This window comes from Rhinoderma darwinii, chromosome 3, assembly GCF_050947455.1.
Source record: "Rhinoderma darwinii isolate aRhiDar2 chromosome 3, aRhiDar2.hap1, whole genome shotgun sequence".
Classification (NCBI taxonomy): domain Eukaryota; kingdom Metazoa; phylum Chordata; class Amphibia; order Anura; family Rhinodermatidae; genus Rhinoderma; species Rhinoderma darwinii.
The window spans coordinates 129,941,470-129,960,773 of NC_134689.1; the positions used below are offsets into that span (position 1 = coordinate 129,941,470).

The 19,304-nt window shown below is 43.3% G+C and overlaps 1 protein-coding gene across 2 annotated transcripts in view; it reads right to left on the reverse strand.

Moving 5' to 3' along the window:
- The window catches only part of KDM3B (lysine demethylase 3B), a 53,377-nt gene extending 34,073 nt beyond the window's left edge, over positions 1–19,304 (reverse strand). The window contains exons 1-11 of one of the 2 annotated variants that reach the window (XM_075856721.1): positions 18,883–19,304; positions 16,821–16,988; positions 15,650–15,763; positions 15,451–15,556; positions 14,732–14,856; positions 10,750–10,818; positions 4,866–5,432; positions 2,858–4,046; positions 1,637–1,838; positions 1,313–1,527; positions 898–1,050 (exon numbers count right to left, since the gene is read on the reverse strand). In XM_075856721.1, coding sequence (XP_075712836.1) covers positions 898–1,050; positions 1,313–1,527; positions 1,637–1,838; positions 2,858–4,046; positions 4,866–5,432; positions 10,750–10,818; positions 14,732–14,856; positions 15,451–15,556; positions 15,650–15,763; positions 16,821–16,988; positions 18,883–19,047 — 3,073 coding nt within the window. In that variant the 5' untranslated portion in view covers positions 19,048–19,304. Of the gene's footprint in view, positions 1–897; positions 1,051–1,312; positions 1,528–1,636; positions 1,839–2,857; positions 4,047–4,865; positions 5,433–10,749; positions 10,819–14,731; positions 14,857–15,450; positions 15,560–15,649; positions 15,764–16,820; positions 16,989–18,882 lie in introns of both variants that reach the window. The other variant, XM_075856719.1, reaches the window with a different exon arrangement.

The window sequence follows — 19,304 nt, forward strand, 5'->3', positions numbered from 1 at the left end:
TAATTTAAAGGAACAGTGTCATCACAAATTATTTTTTTATATGTTAAAGATGTTAGTGCTTTATTAAAAACGTTTATATTCATTTGTGTGTTTGTGTTTTACTTTTTCTTATTTTTACACTTTTTCTTCCCTATGGGGGCTGCCATTTTTTGTTCCATTTCTGTCTGTGTCGATTAACGACACATACAGACATGGAATACGGCAGCCACAGTCCCATAGGGACTGCGAACGGCTCCCGTCCCATTGACTTCAGTGTACGGCGTCTGTGTGGGAACTGCGCATGCGCCGCTCCCACACAGTCCAATTCGAAATTGGCGCCGTCCGGCGCCATTTTCCTGTGGACCGGAAGTCGCGGCCGGACAGTAATATTACTACTTCCGGTCGCGGCTTCCGGATTTGTGCACTTGGACCAGCGGCAGCAAACGGAGCGGACGGGCCGGAGGGAGCCGCGGCGGCAGGAGCAGGTAAGAGATTTCAATGTATGTTCGTGTTTGTGTGTGTTTACTACTGTATGTAAACCTACTACACTGTGTGTTAGCTCAAAAAATGGCGACACACAGTGTAGGAGGTTACACCGTTCAAACCCCTCGTTTATCCCGGCACTAGCCAGGATAAAGGAGGGGGGGATGCTGAGAGCTCACTAGAGCGAGGGCTTTTAACCCAATGTTGCAATGCTGCAATTTTGGGAATAGCTCCATCTAGTGACCAAAAATGGGTAGTATTATAAATTAGAATTAATTTATAATATTTCCTGACTCGTGAAAAAAATAAAAAAAATTTGAACAATGTTTAATCACCCACACACTAAATGTTTAATTTAAAAAAAAACAACATGTTTTTCTGGCAACACATTCCCTTTAAGTACCAAAAAAACGTGGAAAATGTCCAGATATTTACCTCTGAGTTGCCTACTCTTCCTGAGCCGATAACAATCGAGACAGACACCAAATCCACACTTGCGACAAACCCAGTGAATATTGAAGAGCGTCGTCTCACAAACATCACACATCTCCCGCACACCTCGGACTGCTCGTTTCCAAGCAACCTTTTCTGTATAGAAACACAATGCTAATGTTAAAATGGCAACATTTTAAAACGCTTACGTTTTTATTTATTTGATCATAACTGATGATAGGACCAGAACAATTTAGGGTTACTGGGCTATCCAATCATGGATGACTCAATATATTGCGTGGTCTATAGATTGCTGTGTGTAACAGGTCACAGTAACGTTATGTAAATAGATCCCACAAATACCTTAGTTATGTTATGAGCACAAAAGTGTTATCCACAAGAAAGTATAAAAACTTACGTTGCGGCTCCACCATCATCATTGCTTCTTTTTCAGACATAACTAACTGACAGAACTGATCTCCCACATTAGCAAGAACATATTTAGAGGTCTCCAAGTCAATGCCCTCAGCAGGAACTGCATTTGGAATCCAGAGACGCATTGCTTCAGAATCACTCTGCTGGGGACTCAAAAAGCCTTCCACACGAAGTATTCCTTTCCTGGTAAAAATGAGCCTGAAATGCAACGAGAAAAACGGCAAATAATAAAGTCATCAAACAGTCAGCAATATTCCTGGAAAGCGATGTCTTAGATTTACTAAATAAGTTATTGATAAAACCATACCTGCGGAAGTGGAAGAATCTACAAGCCACAGTGGAATCATCCTGATCTGGCTCCTTAAATTTCCGATACCGTTCTAATCTGCACTCCCGACATTTATGTAAATGTGGCGCGACATTAATGCAGGACCCATCCTGAAGAAAAGGTTCTCCAGACTGCTTCAGCTTTCTTACTTTACTCATGTCTTTCAAAACAGACTGTCCAACTGCAATAAAAAGAAAAATATAAATCATGCACGGTGGGAACAAAAATTTTATTTGAGGATCGTGTTTACATTTTATTTGCGAGTGACATTTATGCAATAAAATGATTTATGCAATACTGGATTGTAGCATAGATTTCCAGGTTTTACCATTCAGAAGACTAGGAAAACTGTATACAGTCTACAGTATACAAACTGTGTACATATTAAGTCCAAAATCAATAAGCAATGACTGTTAGAACTAAAAATTACATTATGTCAAATGGCAGCCATCCGTCTTAAAGGGTAACTAAACATTCAACAAACTTCTGACTTGTCAGAAGTTTTGATTGGTGGGGATCCAAGCACCGCGACCCCCCAGCAAACCACTAAAACGAAGCGGCAGAAGTGCTCATGTGAGCGCTCAGCTGCTTCGTGTCTGTCCGATACATTGATTTCCAGAAAAAGCCGGAGTACGGACTCAATAGAAAGTCTATGAGCCTGTACTCCACCACATAATCTTTCCGGAAAAAGCCGGACACAAACAAGTGACACAGCGCTTACACGGGCACTACTGCCGCTTGGTTTTAGCGATTGGTGGGGGTCTCAGTGCTTGGACGCCCCACCAATCAAAAATTCTGACATGTCACTATGACATGTCAGAAGTTTGTTGAACGTTTAGTTACCCTTTAACTTTGTCAGCACAGCGATCCAGTACTTTAGGTTTTCCTTTTTTCTCTGGCCATTATTACCGGAGCGCAGTTATCGAACATGTCGGGATCGCACAAGCACTGCTTCAGATCCCAACATTTTACTAATCTAGAGGTTTTTAAAAGAAATTATCTGATTGGTAGCTATTGTCAATGCTGACACTATTTGTCAGCACTAGTTTACTTGCATAATGCCCAATACGTATACTGAATAAATTCCTAGCCGGTTAGTAAGGTGCATCTAAACAAACAATATAATTGCGGATGCAATAAGTGCGGGTACTGTTGACCTAGAGTAATAAAAAAAACATCCAATTTTCCTTTGCTTCATACCTTTCAGCGGAGCAGTAGTTCTTGGTCTTGCTTTTGGCAACTGTTTTCCTCTACCTTTTGCCAACAACAGGTCCACACCACGCTCTCCATTAGGTCCTAGCCTCCCAACAAGGTGCTCTGGAATACCTTTAAAGCCAGCCCTAGAATTCAGCTGCTCTTCTGAATCGCTCAGATCACTCAAATCACTGTTCGTACTGGAATCAGAGTCTTGTTTTGATGTCCTACTTCGTTCATCTAGTGTGAACCTGTTAACAGATTCAAAAGCGGCTTTACCATCATGAGAAAATTCAGAGGAGGAGAGGACACCAGGTTGGAGTCTACTTGACAAAGCAGTGAATGTTCTTAACAACGGGTTGTCCATTTGTCCAGATCCTATTGCAGGCTTATCTTCAGTAGGACTTGAAGACAATGTTGGCATTTCAATTGGTTGACTTAAGTTATTTGCTGGGGAATTTGAACGCCCATTTCCCAAAAAAGTAGAACTTTGAAGATTTTCCGTTATTGATGTATCTGAAGTTATGGGCAACCTTTTAAGTGTCTCTGTTGTAAACAGGGGTTTGGTTTTCAACAAGGAGCCAGGTTCATCAACTCGGTGCTGGTCCTGCCAAATAGAAGATGACATATTTCCAGGTAATGAACTCTGGACTGGCGAGGTTGCAAAGCCAAATGGTGAAATGTCCTTTTTATCTGAAAAAGCCAAGAAAGGGTTCGATGGTTCCTCTCGTGATAGCTTTGGGGGTTGCAGAAAAAGGTTTTCATGGCTCTCAGGTGGTCGAGCAGTTAACACCTTTCCAGGAAATGCAGGGGTAAGTTTAGGCATAGATTCAGAAAAGGGCGCTTTTGCGTTTACTTTTGTTTCCTGTGGAGTGAGAGCCTTTGGCTTAAAAAGTGTGGAAGAAAGACCTTCCTTGCATAACATCCCTGGGTCCTTGCTTGAGGGTTCATCCACCGCACTCTCGGAGATGGCAGTAAAGTAGTTACTTGGTGGAACGTTTTGTGACATACACTGGAAAAATAGATTTTTAGAAATATCTTTTGAATCCTCCTGAACCCTGCTTGCTCCAAACTGGAAGCCGACAGATTTGTTTCCTTGAACTGTGCCATTGGATTGGTTTCTGTCCTCTCCAAAAGTTGGCTGCTGAACAGACATACCAAAAGCACTTTTGACAGGAACACCTTGTCTGAAATTCTGCAAAACATTGAACAAAAAGGCTCAGGGTAAGCAAGGTTTTAATATGCAAATTTATAAACGTCATGATTAAAATGTTGTGAAGTATAACTTGAAGGCAAGTCGGTACAGTCAATTCAACATGAAAGAAACCAAAAAAAAAAAGGCAATACTATATAAAAAAAAAAAAGAAATTAGGAGAGTCTCCGGCGCTTTCATTGGATTTCCATTGCTTTTTAACGTGAGAATAGTGTAGTCTGCATTGCTATTCTTGCCATAAACAAATACCAGATTCCCGTCCGTCCATCAGCATCTGATTGACAATGCATACATAATATCGGTCATGGCTCCGTTATGATGCTAGTGTCAACAGAGTTAATTCTTGTACAATGGAAGACAACCTGACTTTTCCCATGTTTTAGTGTGTGCCATTGAATCACAGGGGTTTTAATAAGGATTTTTGATTAATGCTAAGACAATTTTGTTTCAATTCCTCACCGATATCAAGATATCAGCTTGCGGTCAGTGAATGAGAACACTATTGTTAACATTGAGACTGCAATCCTGAACATACCTAGTCCATCGCTCAGCTAAAAAGTGGATACAATTGTACAAGTCTGTGAGGCTGATAGATCAGCAAACAACCAGAAAGATTGATACTGCTGTATTTAGCTCACCGAAGATTGTCAATTCTAGATACAACACAATGGTGATCGATCCTGAACAAAAAATAAACGGAAACTAAAAATGACACAATATAAGTTATTCAGAGTTTTCTTGTGTCCTTTACAAATTCACCAGTAGGGTTAGAAACCTAAATACAGAGTATATAAGAATTACCTCTCCGCTGGTCCAGTTAGACTTCTTGCTTTCCTCTGCCGCTGCACTGGATAGACCGGTGTCAGAGATTCTTACTGTAGTTGGTGTTACGCCACTTGACGTTAAAGTGTCGGTTGTGCTTACAGCATTATCAGCCAGCAATGCGCTTTTATTCACAGGTCTTACTATTTCCGGCACCAGTGAGCCTTGACTAGCCATCGCTGAAAACGTCGGAAAAGATACAGGTGTTCCTTCACCAACAGGCTGGTCTTGGACCACTAATGTGCGCCCATTTTCTTTGGTGTAAGTTGCAAAGCGAATATTGCGATTAATTTGTGGAACAAAATGTAACATCTGTTTGGATCTTGAATCTACCACAGGGTCAGCAATACAGCCACTATTCCGGGAACTGCGGTTAAGCTCACTTAATTCACCACCATTGCTATCCAACTCTTTCTTTTCTGCTTTGTGTTTTTTTCCGGAAGAATCACCTTCTGCATCTGAAGGTAATTTTCTTCTACGGCCATCTCTTCCATCTGTATTTTCTTTTTTCTTTTTTGCTTTTGATTTGGTTACTTTTAAAGTGTCCTGAAACATAATTATAAATATGTGAAAAAGAGGTTAAGTTGCATATTATACAGTAACGACATGTTGGATATTTTATGTTAGCATGTACGCAGTTCTAGATTTATTTTGCGCACGTACTCAACCTGTGCATCCTAAAATTAGTGTGTGTGTGTATATGTGTGTGGGTGTGTGTATGTGTGTATGTATGTATATATATATATATATATATATATATATATATATACACACATATACATACACACACACACACATACATACATACATACATACACATATACACACACACAGCCCGTGTTATTCGGACTATAAGACGCAGCTGACCATTTGACGCACCCAGGTTTTAGACAACAGAAAATAGGGAAAAAATTATTTGTTCTGTTTCACCACATTCTTTGATCACTTTTTTAAGCGCTAAGGTGACCAAAAAACGATTCCGATGTTTCGTTTTTTAAAAAAAATTACGCAGTTCACCGTGCAAGTTAAATAATAGTATATTGTAATAGATCAGACTTTTACGGACGCAGAGATACCAAATTATTTTATTTTTTAAATTGTGCTTGTGGAAAAACGGGAAAATGTAATAATTTATCTAACGTTTTCTTTTTTTATTTTACACATTTCATTAGTTCCCCCAGGGGACGTGAACCAGCGGCCACTTGATTACATGTGGAGTTACTGAAACAGCGTAACTCGCTGAGCTACGCTGTTTCCGTAACTCCCATAGTAGTGAGTGGCAGTTACGGAAGCAGCGTAGCATGCGAGCTACGCTGTTTTCGTAACTACTGTTCAGTTCTATGGGAGTTACGGAAACAGCGTAGCTCAGCAAGTTACGCTGTTTCAGTAACTCCACATGCAATCACGTGGCCGGGAGAGCACAGAAAGCTAGAACGGGGTTTAGGGGGCCCCCGTCCTGGAGATAGGTGCGGGTCCCAGAGGTGGGACCCAGATCTATCTGAAATGTATGACCTATCATGTGGATAGGTCATAAATGTACTTCATGGAAAAACCCCTATAAATGCCACGGTCGCTATTGACCGCGGCATTTAACTAGTTAAAGGTGTTTGCCATAAAAAAAAACATGTATACCCTATCCACAGGATAGGGGCTACACGTGGGATCGCTGGGGGTCCGACCGCTGGGACCCCCAGCGATAAGGAGAACAGGGTACCGAAAGTCATCCAGAGCGCTACATGAGAAGCATGGACTTCCAGGCTCTGTGTCCGGCAGCTCCATAGAAATCAATGGAGAGCCGCTCACGCATGTGCAGAAGAATCCCATTTATCTCTACGGAGCTGCCGGACACAGAAAGCGGAAGTCAAAGCTTCTCATGTAGCACTCTTGGTGACTTTCGGTCCCGGTTCTCCTTATTGCTAGGGGTCGGACCCCCAGCGATCACACATGTGCTTTATTGCACAACCCCTTTAAACCCCCCTCCCCCTTTGGACCAGCATGTCAGCATACATCATACATCCCCCCCCCCCCCGCTCCATGATGTGCCGCCACGCCATGGGTCAGGAAAGGGTTAAGTAATGAAGCAGTCAGGGGGCCTGGCGGAGCCGGGTCCCCTGACTGTGGACTATAAGACGCAGGGACTGTTTAGCAAGATTTATTCTTGCTAAAAACTGTGTCTTATAGTCCGAAAAATACGGTACATATTCAGTTAAGACAACTCTACATTTGGTGACCAATATTTATTTCCCATGATGTAAGTCAGGCTAGTCCAGACAAGTTATTAAAATGTCCAGTTTGCAAAGAACATGTCTTTATGTTCTCAATTATGGAAGTATGTATAAGAGCTAGAACTTTTTTTTCCCCGTGGACATAGTTGTATGATGACTTTTTTTTTTTTTTTTGCGGGATTAGTTGTATTTTTTAATGGCACCATTTTGGGGTACATATTTTTTTATTACATCTTATTCACTTTTTTTTTTGGGGGGGGGGGGGAATAGGAAAAAAAAACCAGCAATTCCGCCATTGTTCTATACGTTTAAAATTTACACCGATTACCGTGTGGCGTAAATAACATGTTAACTTTATTCTATGGGTCAGTATGATTACGACTATACTAAATACGTATAGTTTTTTACATCTTACTACTTTTGCACAATAAAAACAAACACTTTTGAACTGACATTATTATTTTTTTGCATCATCGCTTTCCAAGAGCCATAACGTTTTTATTTTTCCATCAATTTACTTGTAAGTGGGCTTGTTTTTGCAGGACGAGATGTAGTTTCATTGGTACTTTTTGGGGGTACATTGGACTTATTGATTAACTATTACTTTTTGGGGGGCAACGGAAAAAATAGCAATTCCGCCATAGTTCACCTGCTGTTTTTTTTTTTTTACGGTGTTCACCTTGTGGTTTAAATTACACATGAACTTTATTGTTTGGGTCATTACAGTTGCGGCGATACCATATATGTGTGCTTTTGTTTTTTTTTTACACTTTTACTAAATAAAACCAGTATTTGATGGAAAAAAATGTTTATATATTTTTTTAACTGTAAAATTTATTTAACATTTATTACTTATTATTTTAGTCCCAATAGGGGACTTCACTATGCGATATTTTGATCACAGATATAATGCTTTGGTATACTTCGTATTATTGCCGGTCAGTGTAAAACGGACAAGCAATCTATTAGGATGTGTCTCTGGCATGTCCTAATAGGCATATAGCCAGGGTAGGTCTGGGTGCCTTTATTAGGCCCCCGGCTGCCATGGCACCCATCGGAGGCCCGCAATCGCATTTGTGGGCTGCTGATGGGTGACAGAGGGAGCTCCCTCCCTCTGCAAACAACTTAAATTCCGCAGTCGACATGGACCGCAGCATTTAACGGGTTAAACGGAAACTATCGAAGTAAACTTCGATCGCTAGCGTTGGAGCAGGAGACAGCTGAACACCCACCACAGCCTGCACGGGACACCCGTGCAGGACTTAGACTAGGCTGCCGTGAACAGGCAGTGACCTAGCCTTAAAGGGGGTTTTACACTGGGCGATTATCGTGCAGACGAGCGTTCGTATAACGTTCGTTGCCGATAATTGCCATGTGTAAAAAAGGCAGCGATCAGCAGATGAATGAGCAAACACTCAATCATCTGCTGGTCGTATCGTTTTAAAAAACTGAAACATTATCGTTGTCAGCAGCCCATCTCCCAGGGACACACAATGCCAACACTATAATAATGTATGGGGACGAGCGATCGGAGTAACGACCGATCGTCCCCATCCATAGCTCCGTGTGACCGGTGCAAACGAGTGTCGGCCGGTGTAAAAGGCCCTTAAGGCCCCTTCGTGACCGCCGTGAAATTGTTTGTCACTAAGCGGTTAAAGGTTTACACAGCATCAAATTCTGAGTCCCTATTCACAAGACAGGGTTTCCCGGCCGTTCAAAAAAAGTCCATCACACGGCCGCAGTAGGAACAATAGGCCCCAAATGGGGCTATTCACACGACCGACTTTTTGACGGCCCAGGAAACCAGTCCGTCAAAAAATGGGACATGCCCTATTTTTGGCCATTCTCCCGGCCCCCATAGAAATCTATGGGGCCGGGTAATACACGGCCATCACTTGAATGTGTTCCGAGTGACGGCCGTGTCTTTCTTCCGTCCGTTGCTCGCTCTCTCCTTTTCCTCCTCCTCACTGTGCGAAGTGCATGTGAGGAGGAGGAGGGTATTTTTTTGCTCCCTGTAGGTGCGGAATTCTCAATCCCCGGCCGCAGCTTCGGCAACGCTGTGGCCCGGGGATTGGGGATTCTGCTCCTGGAGAGGTCCCTGACTTCACTGTCCATATATGGACACTGTGACGTCAGGGACTTCTGAAGTGGAATCCCCGGCGCTGTGGCCGGCGTTTCCGCTCCAGGAGAAGTCCCTGACTTCACTGTCCATATATGGACAGTGAAGTCAGGGACTTCTCCTGGAACAGTCCCCTAAAATGGCGCCATCTACAGAAAGGTGGGGAGGGGTGACATCTATGGGGGTTGCTATAGAGGGGGGCTGTGTGGCATTACCTACAGGGGGGCTGTGTGGCATTACCTACAGGGGGGCTGTGGCAGAGGGCAGTGTGTGGCATTATATATAGAGGGAAGTGTTTTGCAAAAGATTTACAAAGAAAATTCATCCGTTTTCAAAACGGACGGAAAAACACGGATGCAAAACGGGACAAAATCGGCCGTTAAAAACGGAAACACGGCCCGGAACGGATGCAAAACGGCCGAGAAAAACGGACCAAAACGGCAGTTTTTATCGGCCGACACTCGGACCCTGTCGTGTGAATAGAGCCTGAGTGTTTACAACGCGCTTACAAAAACACTGGTAAAACAATGTAATTACAGTCATAAACCAGATTAAAGTGCAGATCCAAAAGATAAACAATGTGACAGGAGATATTAAGATATTATACAATCGACAGTTTTGTAAGGGTCCCCTTAGGCCTCATGCACACGACCGTAGCCATGTGCACGGCCGTGATTTCCAGGTCGGCTGGCCATGGAGTGACAGCCGCAAGCCGCCCGCAAATCGCGGGCTGTGCACATGGCCGCGGCCATTATTTTCAATGAGCCCGTTCTTTCTGCGGTCCGGACTCCGGGGCCGTGAAAACCATGGTCGTGTGCATGGCCCCATAGGAATGAATGGGGCCGCAATTCCCCCGTGGATTTTCGGGGGAATTGCGGCCGCAAAAACACGTTCGTGTGCATGGGGCCTTACACGGCCCCGATGTGGGACGCGTAAATGAAGGCCTATCAACGAGACAGCTCAATTGATCGGTGGCCAATTGCTCCTTTCACAAGTTGCTATGTATGGGGACGAGCGCTCATTACTACGATCGCTCGTCCCCATACATTTCTATCATGTCAACAGCACATCTCTCTATTTACACAGGGAGATGTGCTGCAGGCAATGATAATATTTTCGGCTGCATAAATGATACAATTAGTCGTTGGCTCGTTCATCGGCTGATCGTTGCCCTGTTTACACAGGGCAATGACCGGGAACGACGTTCTGTGAATGCTCATTTGCCCAATAATTGGCCAGTGTAAAAGGGCCTGAAGTCTAGACGTATTCTACTGAAAAGAAAAAAGCATTACAGCTTCTAAATAAATGAAATGGAGATCAAACCTCAATAGCTGACAAAAGCTCATTGCTACTCACTTTTCACCACCACCCCACCATAACTGTATTCATTTTTTAATCTTGAACGCAACGTTTTGGAGCGTAGGAAGAAGGATTTATAATTTTACCACGTTGTTTCTATCCTATTCTTCAACAATCAGAGTAACATTTTATATTAGAACTTACAAATAAAATATATTACCTCAGGCTCTAAAACGGATTCATCAACTAGCACCACATGTACCAATTTGGGATCAATAGTTTCAGCTCCCTGTGAACATAGTAAAAAAAAAAAAAAAGTTGTAATAATATGGAGCAAAATGTAAAATAAAAAAATAAATAAAAACATTTCTAAAAGAAGTGTAAAGTACAGACAAAAATAATAAAGTGGCTATAGTGATACGGAGATTAATGCTGAAAACTCCTGCTCATTACTTATATGGCATATTCGAGTAACCGATATTCCTTTGATGACTACATTTCCTTTGCCGCCTGTGTTCAAGGGAAACAAGGGATGAGCTCAACTGTCAAATGCCTAAACAGCAAAGATTGGCAACATTTTAACAAGTCTTTCTAAAAAATAAACAGGTAAATGACAAGGAATATAATAATAATAATAATCTTTATTTATATAGCGCCAACATATTACGCAGCACTTTACAATTTAGAGGGAACATGAAACAAACAATATCAGACATTACATAGTGACAAAGTTCATTTACAATTCAAACCTGGGGAGTAAGGACCCTGCTCGCAAGAGCTTACAATCTATGAGGACATAAGGGAGACACAAAGTGTAATAGTGTTTGTTCTGTACAATGGTCCGGCCATTTTTATACACATGCGGTGGTAACATAAAGCTGCATGAGCCGGTCACCAGCCAGTATCCGTGTATGACGGACATGAAGAGAAGGAGTGTGAGGGAATCTTATTCTGATGACTAATCTAAATGGAGGGCCATGGAAAGGAGTCAGATTAGGGAATGTTATAGGCCTGTCTAAATAGATGTGTTTTCAGGGCACGTTTAAAACTGTGGATATTGGGAATTAATCTGATTGTCTGGGGTAGCACATTCCAGAGGACGGGTGCAGCACGAGAGAAATCCTGGAGACGGTAGTGGGAGGTTCGGATAATGGAGGATTTTAATCTAAGGTCGTTGGCAGAACGTAGAGCCCGAGTAGGGTGGTAGACAGAGATGAGGGAGGAGATGTAAGGAGGTGCAGCACTGTGGAGAGCTTTGTGGGTGAGAGTAATAAGTTTGAATTTTATTCGGAAGGGGATGGGCAACCAGTGCAGTGACTGGCACAGATTAGAGGCGTTGGTGTAGCGGTTGGTCATAAAGATGAGCCTGGCTGCTGCATTGAGGATAGATTGGAGAGGGGAGAGTTTAGTGAGGGGAAGACCGACTAGTAATGAGTTACAGTAGTCAAGACGAGAGTGAATCAGAGCAACAATGAGAGTTTTGGCAGTTTCCTCCGTAAGAAAAGAGCGGATTCTGGAGATGTTTTTGAGGTGAAAATGACAGGAGCGTGAAAGTGATTGTATGTGAGGAGTAAAGGAAAGATCTGAGTCAAAAATAACCCCGAGACAGCGGGCGTGCTGCTTAGGAGTTATGATAGTGCCACACACAGAGATGGAGAAATCAGGTTTAGGGAGGTTAGTAGATGGTGGGAACACAAGGAGCTCAGTTTTAGAAAGATTCAGTTTCAGATAGAGAGAGGACATGATGTTAGAGACAGCGGACAGACAATCACTGGTGTTCTGTATTAGAGCAGGGGTGATGTCACGGGAAGAGGTATATAATTGGGTGTCATCAGCGTAGAGATGGTACTGAAAGCCAAATCTGCTGATGGTTTGTCCAATAGGAGCTGTATAGAGAGAAAAGAGGAGCGGACCTAGGACTGATCCGTGAGGAACCCCGATATCAAGGGGAAGAGGAGAAGAAGTGGAACCAGCAAATGACACACTGAATGAGCGGTCAGAGAGATAGGAGGAAAACCAAGAGAGAGCCGCGTCCTTGAGGCCAATAGAGTGGAGCATGTTAAGTAGGAGTTTGTGGTCTACAGTGTCAAAGGCTGCAGAGAGATCCAAAAGAATCAGGAGAGAGGATTTACCGTCCGATTTAGCCGCCAAGAGATCATTTGAGACTTTAGTAAGGGCAGTTTCTGTGGAGTGTAGAGTGCGGAAACCAGATTGTAAGGGGTCAAGAATGGAGTTAGCAGAGAGATAGCGGATAAGGCGAGAGTAGACCAAGCGTTCCAGGAGTTTGGAGATGAAGGGCAGATTAGAGACTGGTCGGTAGTTGGCAGCGCTGGATGGGTCAAGAGTTGGTTTTTTCAATAATGGGTTTATAATGGCATGTTTAAAAGCGGAGGGAAAGATACCAGAGGAAAGAGAGAGGTTAAATATTTTAGTCAGGTGACTAGTGACAGCTGGGGAGAGGGACTGGAGGAGGTGTGAGGGGACAGGATCACTAGGGCAGGTAGTAGGACGAGAAGAAGAGAGGAGCCTCGAGACTTCTTCTTCAGTTATTGGGTGAAATGCTGAGAGTGAAGAAGAGGGAGTGCGGGGGGGAAGGGGATCGATGTTACTAGGGGACTGGGAGATAATATCATGCCGGATGTTGTCAATTTTAACTTTAAAATAATTGGCCAGGTCTTCAGCACTGAGATCTGTGATTGGCGTCTGAACTTTAGGACTAAGGAGGGAGTGAAAAGTATCAAAGAGGCGTTTTGGATTATTAGATAGTGTGGAGATGAGAGAAGTGAAGTAGACTTGTTTGGCGCGGTGAAGGGCAGAGTTGTAAGTTTTGAGCATAAATTTGTAATGGAGGAAATCTGCATTTAAATGCGATTTTCTCCACAGTCGTTCGGCACATCTCAAGCACCGCTGAAGAAAGCGGGATTGAGGCGTGTGCCAGGGTTGTCGTCGTCTTTGTCGGGTGGTTCGGAGTGTAGGGGGGGCTGCTTCATCCAATGCATTTTTGAGAGTGTTATTATAAAGTTTGGCAGCCAGATTGGGAAAGGAGAGGGAAGTGATAGGGGACAATGAGGACTGTAGACTGTCTGTGAGTTTCACAGTGTTAATGGCATGTAGATTTCTGTATGTCTGATACGTAGGGATGACCTGAGGAGGCAGAGAATATTTGATAGTAAAGCAGAGAAGATTGTGGTCAGAAAGCGGGAGAGGAGAGTTAATAAAGTCAGAAACTGAGCAGAGCCGGAAGAAGACCAGGTCAAGTGAATGCCCGTCTCCATGTGTAGGAGAGTTAGTAAGTTGTGACAGACCGAGGGACGAGGTTAAAGATAGAAACTGGGAGGCAGATGAGGAGATTGGGTTATCAATGGGGATGTTGAAGTCACCCATGATGAGAGTGGGTGTTTCAGAGGATAGAAATTGTGGAAGCCAGGCAGCAAAATGATCCAGGAATTGGCGGGGTGAGCCCGGTGGGCGGTAGACAACTGCCACTCGGAGGGAAAAAGGGTGAAAGAGTCTGAGGGTGTGGACTTCAAAAGAGGGAAATGTGAGTGAGGGGACCAGGGGAATGACCTGGAAAGTGCAGTGTGGGGAAAGAAGTATACCTACTCCTCCACCCTGCCTGTTCTCAGGTCTGGGGGTTAAAAGGAATAGTATAGTGAGAATATATTGAATGCAAAGCAACTGTAATATTGCAATTGCAAAACTATACAATTAAAATATATGAAACAGTATCACAAGTCATGTTTTACAGGATAGTGTATGCCATATTCTACATGGAAATAATTAGTTTTATGCATGCAGGGACAACATCATCAGAGAGAATGGCTGTATACAGGATGTGTCTCATCATGAATTTTATAAAGAAAACTAAGACAGGAACCTAATAATCTATTCTCTTCTCTTGAGCCCATGATCTGCTACTTTCCACTTGTATAGAGGTAGTATAAAGATGAAGAATATCACTACCAGCTACGTGACATGATGGGAGATTAACTGTACGGCAAACCAATACGGCCAACAGAGAAACTAGAGAATATCTGCAGGACATACCAGTCTAAAAAAACAATATAAAAACGTGACTTTTATAAAAATGTATCGTGCTCTTTTTAAAGAAATTAACAAAGAAGTCATAGCGTGCAAAAGAAAGCAAATGTTACATAAAGTTCCTTTACAACTGAATTATGCATCTAAATCTTTATACCAACCTCATTCATTGTAACATTTATTATACGAGTAATAGGGTCCTGATGGGTTACAATTCCACAAATCCATGTCTCATTCTCATCTGGCCTGAATACCTTCACCTCTTGACCTTGAATACTGCAAATACCTAGAAAATTAACATAAAAATAAAATAAAAATGCACTAAATTAAAGAGAATCAACAACAAAATAAGATTTCACTGTGTCAAGCTGAATCTCCCCCTCTGAATAACATTGTGCATACAGCCAGCCCATGTAGAATCTAGCAGCTACGTAATATATATTTCATCACCTTTTCGTTGCTTTCAATAATGGATCAGCGTTTTTATCCCGTGCAATGTATGAAATAAAATCCCGTTGCTAGCAGGAAACCGTCAAATGGTTATTGACAACAATGTTATTCTTATTAGAGGTCTTTTTAGGTTATTCAGACTATTTGATGGTTTCCAGGTAGTAACCAACATTTTTATACATGTTTTTTTAATGGACCATTAAATTCAATGGGCCGGTCGGATCCGCAAAAACGGACAGGAATATGACTGGTTCATAAAAACGGATGTATGCATGGTTAAAAACACAGGTAGCAGACTGAAGAAATTCACTGAAGTGTCCACGAGCCCTTAGTTTTCCCATTGGAGCTGCATGGGTTTAGTTATGAAGACTACAGTTCATGCAAATAAAAATAATGTAAAGACATAATAAATATCCTCATTAATCTGTACCTCTTAAGATGATTTCTTGGATTTTCCTTGAGTTAATGATGTAAGTAACCGCATCCCGCAATACCGGCTGTTCTTTTAAAACCATTTTGTGGCTGTCAACTCCCATCTGCTGGAATAGGAAACGAAAAACGCATTTAATGTATTTGTGACAAAGGCAAGCCAAAAAAACGTTGCCTCTATGACAAGACAGAGGCGTTACCTGATAAAGACGGAGAGTGCTGGCATCTGGAAGGAAATGCAAGATTCCTTCCAACAGAAACTCTATAGGCACCAGGGTTCCTAGGCCCAACTTATCCACCAGAGTTGTGAATGTCTGCAAACAAAGAACACATTAGTATGGCTGTTAGGGTGACTCTGAAGGCTAGGGCGACATATTTGTTTTTTTAGCAAGATGTTTTTCTATGGAGTATTTAGAACATAACCAAGCGATGTCTAAGATTTAAGTGTTACTCTATAAAAGGAAAAAAGAAGCTACTAAAAAAATAAAAAATAAAACGCTCAGGAATCCCAGCATGTAGCGATTAAAAAAAAAAAAAAAAAAAAAAGCATTGCTGGCAACTCACTTAACTGGAGCGAGTGCTAAAAAGTCCGGATGTAGCCCTAGCCTAGATAAAAGATCTTGGTTTTAGATGGAATTATCTCAAGTGGTTCTTATATACATGAACTACCCCATGATCCACCTCCCGCACCAGGCAGATAATCTTTAGGGTATGTGCACACAGACTAATTACGTCCGTAATTGACGGACGTATTTCGGCCGCAAGTCCCGGACCGAACACAGTGCAGGGAGCCGGGCTCCTAGCATCATACTTATGTACGATGCTAGGAGTCCCTGCCTCGCTGCAGGACAACCGTCCCGTAGTATAATCATGTTTTCAGTACGAGACAGTTGTCCTGCAGCGAGGCAGGGACTCCTAGCATCGTACATAAGTATGATGCTAGGAGCCCGGCTCCTTGCACTGTGTTCGGTCCGGGACTTGCGGCCGAAATACGTCCGTCAATTACGGACGTAATTAGTGTGTGTGCACATACCCTAACTGAGTAAAAAGGGTACAAAAACTCCAACCACTGTAAATCCATCAGTCCACTTTTCTTTGTGCGGCTATATTGGTGTTCTGTTATACAGAGGTCGGGGCGTACATGATAAATGTCTCAGGCTCCTATGAGAGGTGGAATTAGGGCCATCTGGACGTGGCAATACAGAGCGCACCTAGCGCAGATTTCTCACGAAGAACCATATTAAATAAATGTCAAAATGATGGTAATGGCCAAACTCCAAATAAAAACTAATTTAACCCTTTGACGGGAGTGGCAGAAAGGCAAAGCAAAAAAACTTTTGACAAAACACAGAATATAAGTGGGATACTCACCAGTGCTGGCCAATGTGTTGGACAAATGCGACTTCCTTGGACAATAATAGGTTCTTTTCTTGGTGACCAAACCAGTGGCCCTTCCAGCAAGATCACCAAAACGTCCTTTCCATGAACTTGCACCCATGAATGTGGCCTAGAGCTTTTTTCATCAAATTCTACATATACCTGATAGGGAAAAGAAAAACGTCAACTACACTACTCTATAAAGAGACATCCAGTATACAGAAAAATTTAAAAAAACACAGCACATGGTATACATTTTTTTTTTTTTTTACGATGGGACCCTATAGGCGCAGAATGCCACTGTATGTATACAGTGACATACCGCAGAGGGTATTAGGAAACTAATCTGGCATAGCCGTAATTGCTCCGTTATAAATGGCAGCTGTGGCGCTAGTGTGAATACCGCGTTATACTTTGAATTGTGCTTCAGGTGCTCACCGTTTTTAAGATGTTTACTGTCAGTGAATGAAAACATTCTTGTTTACATCTAGTCTGACAATCTGCACAGACCTGTACAACCTGAGAGTTTTCTGTAATGTATCATCCAAGGCAATCCTCTGTGAGCTAAACATAGCAGCAGCACAAATCTCTCTGTCCCAATGTTTGCTACCCCCTTGGCGAAATGTTACGTAACCTTATGTCACAGCCACCAAGGGGGAGAATGGAGCAGGCTCACGGGCTGAGCAAGCTCCATACTCAGTCAGTGTCAACTGTAAAATACCCAAAAAAAAAAAAAGTATGGAATAGCGTGCTATAGGTTTTTTTTAAATGGAGGCCTATGGGCAACATATCCCACTGTATGCCTATGCAATCGTACACATCACCTTCTTGCGTTGGAGGTATACATCAGAAGCTTTTCCCGGGTTAAACGGGCGGCCACAGATTGATGTGAACAGGGCCTATTCTCAATCGATGACAGCAAGTAGAGATCTTAAAAATGGTGAATACGAGTAGCTTTCATTATGCCATGCTTAAAGGGATTTTACCATAATCCATATTATTCACCCCCTATACACAGGATAGGTGATAAATATCTGATCGGTGAGGGTCCGACAGGTGGAACCCCCACCGATCCCAAGGACAGGCTAACCTGGCCGTCTTTGTGCGCCCAATATGAATGCTATACTGCGCATGCTTAACCACTGCTCCATTCCTTTTTATAGGGCGCCAGAGACCGCGCTCAGCAGCCCCATAGAAATGAATAGAACGCTGGCCGAGCATGCGCTGTATAGCTCCATTCATATGGGGTGCACGGGGACCGTCTGATAAGCCCCTTTTTCAGGATCGGTGGTGGTCCCAGCTGTCGTACCCCCACCAGTTATTTATCACCTATAGGAGACAAATATTGATTATGGTAAAACGCTTTAGTTATATAAACAGATTTTTTTTATTAACGCTGCAGGGGGGACGTAGCTTTACACGGCTGGGATTTATTCACGTCATAAATGAAGACTTGTCTTTTTTTTTTTTTTTTTTGCTAAAAGGCAGTTGTACTGATGGATGAGGCAAGACACGGACTTCCATTTCACTCAACATCTGATTATCCCCAGAGAGGTGACAATCACTCAGATAACAGGAAGAAAGTTCCACTTGTAAGAAAATTCAGCCCAGCAATTCCTCAGCAGCAACAACAGTGATCCGGACATAGGGAGACGATTGTTGCTACAATGTGACATTTTCAACCAGAAAGCAGGTAACTATTTAGGGTTTCTGTCATGGATTCATTGACAAAGTTTATGAAAACTATGACAGAAAGTGTGAGTTCCAGAGTTCGGTACGGCTCAGGAGGGGGGTCACAGGAGGGCACACACCCCTCATGTCCTGACAGCAGCCCCATGTTGTATAAGGAGTGCAGCGGGCGGCGCAGCACCATTGTTATCCATGGAGCCTCAGTATAACGTGTTTACATTGGGCGTGGGGGAGGGGCTGCAGTCATGGGGCAGGGAATGTTATCACCGGGAGTGGGCCGGACTAGGCCCAGACAAGACACCGAGTGATTCCGAACTCCGGAAGAAAGCGTTCTATAACGAGATGCAGGTTAGGAGTGGCCACTTACCGCCAGCTCCTCGGGCGCTGCTCCTTTGAGCCCCCGCACAGTTCCGCCCTCCCAGGCCCGCTTCCCCAACGGGATAGACGGATCTGGGACTCCTTCACGTCCGGAGGAACTCTCGTCAAACAGCAGCCTCAGCCGCTTCCCTACTGGGGACACCGGTGCAGTCATGTTCAGTACCACTCTCCGGCTGGTTACCCGCGATCACCGGACGTGGAAAGAGCGAGGCCTTTGCAGCACCCACCGAGACAACGCGTTACACAACAACGCCGCCGTGCGGCTGGGAGTTCATTGCAAGGAACCAACAGCGCCCCGTGTGGTAAGGAGGAGAACAGCCATCAAAACAATGCATTAAACCGCCCAGCGCCGTGTGTAGTCCGGACTCTACGAAATATGCTCTAGCGCCCCCTTCCGACAGGGATCTCAGG